Here is a 5,882-nt window from a genome sequence, read left to right as displayed (position 1 = left end):
TAAACACACACACACACTCTCTCACACACACACACACACACACACACACACACACGCACGCACACACACACACACACACACACTTACGCACACACTCACGCTCACGCTCACACACACACACACACGCTCACGCACATGCTCACGCACACGCTCACGCTCACACACACACACTCACACTCACACTCACACTCACACACACAAACACACACACACACACACGGCAGGAGTCCCGACTGTGACTACAATGGTCACATTTGCAAAACTCTTAAAATCTGGCAACAGGTAACAGCTAGGGTTGGGAATCAAAAAATTAATTCCAATTCCAGAATCGAATACTTAAGGTCAGGAATCGGATACTTGTTGCAAAATTAAAATTCCACTCATTAATTCCTGTGTGCGCATCTTTTATTTTTAGCTGGAGAAAAAGAGCTGTTAAAAATGTATTTGTCTTTGAATCATTCATTCAAGAGATTCATTCAAAAACACTGATTCATCCAGTAATGAAACGAGTGAATCTTGAGTGAGTCATTGAATCATTCATTCATTAGTTCCATCAGATTTTGTTTAGTTGTCTAATATTGTTTCTTCAGAATTGTGAGAGAACTACAACCTCCATTAAAAACAAGTCTCAATTTATCCAGAATCGTGCCGCTCTATATTACACACAAACAGCTCTTAATCGAGTCAGTTTTTATGCAGCCGGCTGATTTGTGTTCATGGTGTTCAGCAGCAACTAAATGTTTTGACACAAAATAAATATGTTTGATATCTAAATGTTTGACTTCATTTTTGTTTAACCCCATTGGAATCGAAACTGGGAATCGATAAGAATCGGAATCAGAATTGATCAAATTCTAACAATCCCCAACCCTAGTAACAGCTCTTCATCTGATCAGGAGTTAGTTAATGATGACCTCAGAGCGTGTTCCAGTGTTTCCTACAGCGCTACTCAGCATCATTCTGTATATCTTAATGATATTTGTGTATTTTACTTTCATTTTATTACATTTAGTACCCCCCAAGTAAATAAAACGCGAATCACTATCACACCCTGAGCACATGTGAGCTCTTCGTCTTATCGGCAAGACATATCGGTATAACTTATTTCAAATCGGCCGATATTTACATATGAAGCCTTTATCGGATGAATCCGATAACGTTCCTATAATATTGTGCATCCCTAAAAATAACCAGTATGAATACAGTGATAACCAGCGTGAAATACTTCACTTTAAATCAATACATCGTCTGGAATAATTTCCACTGCTGAGATTGAGCGGAAACACTGGCACACGTCTTTACAATGTATAATTGAGCAATTCTGTCATTTTGTAACTATGTAACGTCATTTGGCGCTGTCAGTTTAGGAGTTTGTTTGCTTAGTCGGGATCCCCGGCACACTCAAGAAAGACGACTAGAGTGATCAGTAACCAGCTAACTGTGACGAACACACACAAACACAAACGCCGGTGATGATGAACTCCAGAATGGAAGAGAGAAATTAGTGTTTTCCAGACACGGACGGGGAGAGATGGGATGAGGTGAGAGAGATTGAGTACCGTGGGTATCAGGTCTGCCGTAGGGCCGCACTTCCCTAAGGTAGAATTGGAATGTTTTACGAAGGGCGTGGAGGTCTACAGGAAGGAAGTAAAGCTACAGTCACTGACAGACACAGCAGAGACCATCACAGACCGGAGGCGTTTTCAGACCTGCACATCAACCGCTTTTTTCCAAAACAGGGACGTGAACCGTTGGATTTTCTTCTTGGTTTGGTTTGCTTTGACAAAACAACATTCAAAAGCATACTAAAATTATGCTTTCTTGTAATACACCATAGCATTTTGAGGATGAAGACGTGCTTTGGATTTCAACTGCGATATCTAATCAGAATCGACACATTTCCCATTACGAATTATGATCCAGATGATTGGTTCGTTGTTCCGTTGGGTTGAATTGCTTTCTCAGAACAACAAACCAGTCCAACGTTTGCTTTCAATCGGGCTGAGTCTGCATTTACACTGGCACAAAAAAATCTGATTTTTTGCTCACATCTGACACAGATAGGAACTTGTTGCATGTGTGTAAACACAAAAATCTGCACGAGATCCGATTTGTTCGCATCCGATCTGTGCCACTTCCAAATTTGGAATTTAATCGGATACATATCCGATATCTGGACATCCAACCGATGTCTAAACACACATATCTGATATCCGAACTCCTAATGAGAGGGTGACGTGTTTGCCCAAAAAGATACAATGCCGGCGTGCTGTAAATGCGCTTGCATTTTATTGAGGTGGAAACTGCGCAATATTCAGGAGCTGGTGTTCAACCCCTGCACCGTGAATTTGATAAACAGTATAGCTTCGCTACTAAAACCTATTATATTTCTCAGCAATGAGGTGATAACTTGAGAATTAGGCTACTACTCTCTCATTCTCTCGTTAATTCATTAAAATTAATAAATACAATCTTACAGCACTACTTTATTTCACTTCAGAATTCTACATCTAACCAGCTGTAGATATAATCGTCCACTTGACGTGAATTATAAAAATAATTATAATAGCACAGCCAATCACTGATGGGCAGGAATTAGTGTAAACCCAGATATCGGACACCAGTTGTGTAGAAAGTGAATGTAATCAGGAGCATATGGTCAAAAGATGGGATCTGTGCATTAAGACTTGCAGTGTAAATGCAGCCTCATTCAGATCTCAACAAACTGTTTCGGTGCGGATCCAAGCATGCTGGCTGTGTTCATAAATGCCTAAACAAACCAAACTAAGAGAGAAAATACACTAGGCTCCAAAACAAACACTGGCCAGGTGTGAAAACGCCCATCGGTATCTTCAGTACTGCTTTCACCTGGCATTAACATACATCTCAAAGGCTTCTCCTGTGACATCTCATTTCCAAAATAACCCTCAAAGTTTAAAGCCCTTCTGTTAGGGCAATGCATTTTGCTGTTGTCTGGGTGGTATTTGTGTTTGTGCTACAAACAGCTGGCATCTAGGTATGGAAACAACAGTGAGCGACTGAAGGACATAAGCCCGGTCCTCTGGAGAGACGCTGGAGGATAAACAAGAGTCCTCACCTTCCTCTCCAGAGCGTCGGGTGAATCAGAGATGAAGCTGATGTTGACCTCCTCCACGTCAGAGCTGCTGGACCCCGCGGACGTCACGCTGAGAGAGTCGCCGCCGTCGCCTGCCGAGCCGCTCAAACCCGGCGGGAAACGCAGCTGATCGAAGGACTTGGAGTGAGAGCTTCCAGAGCCGCTACATCCGGCTTCCCCCGAACCCACGGGCTGCCGACTGAGAGACAGACACCATAAACTAGGGCTGCCACCGTTCCTCCATTCTCTTCCAGTACTCAATCCTCGACTGCATTTAGCCTGTGTCGAGTAACCGGCAAAATACCGGAAGTGGTGCATTCCACGGACGAGAACCCATGAAACACAATGTTAGACCGTTTTACAAGGCTGCATGATATATTAAACCCATTTAAAAATCATAAGAAAGCATATTGCTGTTGTGAATTCGCAAACGCTATGATTCAATTAAATAAATATATGCGATGCAGGTTTAATACGTGCGCTTTAATTATTTACAGTCCAACCAAAAATCATTCAGACACCAGATATAATTTTTGATATGTTTTTACTAGTGGGTGCAGGACACTACAGTTCATTTATGTAAGTGAGGATAGCAAAATATAGTAAACTGTGACATATTATACCCAAAAATTCTTCATACAGTGGACTACCAGTAAAATTTGGGATCAGAAACTATTCAATCACTTTGAGCTGAGCATGTTTTGCTGAAGTGTTTTTCTTTAATTGCTAATGTGATCTTTTACACCACAGACTGAACAGAATGAAGCACTGCTTGGTAATTAGTTGAGCTAAATTGGTTTTATCTGATTGTGTATTAAATTTAACAGCTGACAGCTATTCAACCCATTTCATTACATACCTTTCTATCAAAGTTATCTGACATTATCAAGATGAGTTTGTTCTAACACACTTTAACTCTGAGTTCACATTTTATTACCATTTTCTAAACTATAGCGAATAAACTGTGATAATGTGAGAAATGTTGAAGGTGTCTGAGTAAAGTTTGGTTTGACTGTACATGTGTATATGTTATGTACGTGTGTGTCAGAGCGGCTCTGTTCACAGTAAACGCTGCTCCGCACAAACTGTTATCTTTTACACGTGTGGAGCGTCTCAAACTCATCTCTGCATGCTGTTGTGAGTTTGGGTTTATTATAACGTTCATCTGAGAACGCAACGTGCGCCATTTCCTCAGATTTGTGAGGTAAATCATTTATAAATCTACGTAAAAACAGGAGGATACATCTATATATATATTTTTTTTTGCTAACATTTCAAAATAAAAGTTTAAAACCTCGCTGAGTTTACTCATTTTTATGTCCACATATCCTACAGTAGCTGTAGCATTTCTGTCGTGAAGAAATGGCCAAATAATAAAGATTAAGTGTACATTTTAATTAAATGTTGTTTAGTCAATATTAAACAAGGATTAGATCGCGCAGTAAAGTGTAAAAACAATTGTCAGGCCGTTCTGCAGTCATTTGTTATAATGTGTAATGTACGTTAACTCTATTGTTCATAATACATTATGTATTTTAAGTTTAGTTCAATAAAACCATGATTACCTGCTTTCGATACTTTATTTTAACTAATTATTACCTCAATACTATTATATATGTATATGTTTTTATTACCACAAAAAAATTAACTATAATTACTCGATTAATCGACAGAATAATCGACAGATTGCTTGAGTACCCAAATAATTGTTAGCAGCAGCCCTAATAATACACTCCAGCTCCACAACAAGACATCAATGGTTATCATATGAAGGAATATTTCCAACATTTCTCACTGAGCTTGTTCCAATGCATTCTGGGATTGCCTTCCCCCCCATGGAAGATACATGCGATGCTACCTTACAGTTTGGCCTAAATAAGGAGTCTGGTCAGGCAGCAGAATTCATGACGACTGAAACTAGTGTGGATGTGGTGGTCAGCACTCACTCGCTCCATCTCTTCATGATTCCTGAGCTCTTCTTGGCTCTCAGCGTGTTGGAGGCCGATTCAGAGAGTGGCTCGATCTCACACGACTGACTGTAGCTGCAGGAAACCCAGAACAGCATTCAGGAGTGTGTGAGTGTGTGTGTGTGTGTGTGTGAGAGTGAGTGTGTGTGTGTTTAATTCTGCACATCTAAACCCATGCTGATGTCTCACCTCTCGGCCTCCGAGAGCTTCTCCACGCCGGAGAGCCACGCACTGAACCCCGCCACACGCCGGAAATTATAATTGTTACACGCCAGCTGTAACAACTTAATCTGAGCGATGACCTCAAACTCCTACAGGGGGAGACAGAGATCATTAAAGAGATAGTTCACCCAAAAATGAAAATTCTGTCATTAATTTACTCACCATCATGTCGTTCCAAACCCATAAGACCTTCGTTCATCTTCAGAACACAAATTAAGATATTTTTGATGAATTACAAGAGCTCTCTGATCCTCTCATAGACAGCAAGCATCCTAACACCATCAAGGCTCAGAAATGTAGTAAAGACATCGTTAAAATAATCCATGTGACATCAGTGGTTCAATTGTAATTTTACGAAGCTACGAGAATACTTTTTATGTGCAAAGAAAACAAAAATAAATGTTTTTTTCAACAATTCGTCTCCTCCGCATCACCCTGTAGCGCCATTCTGGAGAGTATCACATACATAAACAACATATGCAACGTATGTACGTGAATGCGTTGTTTACGTTCAGATCAACGCATAAACAACATAAACAGCGTATCCGCGAACAGTGCTACTGACACAGAACAGCATA

At 40.4% G+C, this 5,882-nt stretch overlaps 1 protein-coding gene across 1 annotated transcript in view; it reads right to left on the bottom strand.

The window, feature by feature from the left end:
* Positions 1-5,882, bottom strand: part of LOC107696901 (ral guanine nucleotide dissociation stimulator-like) — a 21,768-nt gene that overhangs the window by 4,662 nt on the left and 11,224 nt on the right. The window contains exons 9-10 of the mRNA XM_016497472.1: positions 3,098-3,314; positions 1,560-1,634 (exon numbers count right to left, since the gene is read on the bottom strand). Of these exons, the coding sequence (XP_016352958.1) occupies positions 1,560-1,634; positions 3,098-3,314 (292 nt within the window). The remainder of the gene's footprint in view (positions 1-1,559; positions 1,635-3,097; positions 3,315-5,882) is intronic.

This window comes from Sinocyclocheilus anshuiensis, unplaced genomic scaffold, assembly GCF_001515605.1.
Source record: "Sinocyclocheilus anshuiensis isolate Anshui unplaced genomic scaffold, SAMN03320099.WGS_v1.1 scaffold1376, whole genome shotgun sequence".
NCBI classification, from domain to species: domain Eukaryota; kingdom Metazoa; phylum Chordata; class Actinopteri; order Cypriniformes; family Cyprinidae; genus Sinocyclocheilus; species Sinocyclocheilus anshuiensis.
This window is presented reverse-complemented; position numbering and strand designations above follow the sequence as displayed.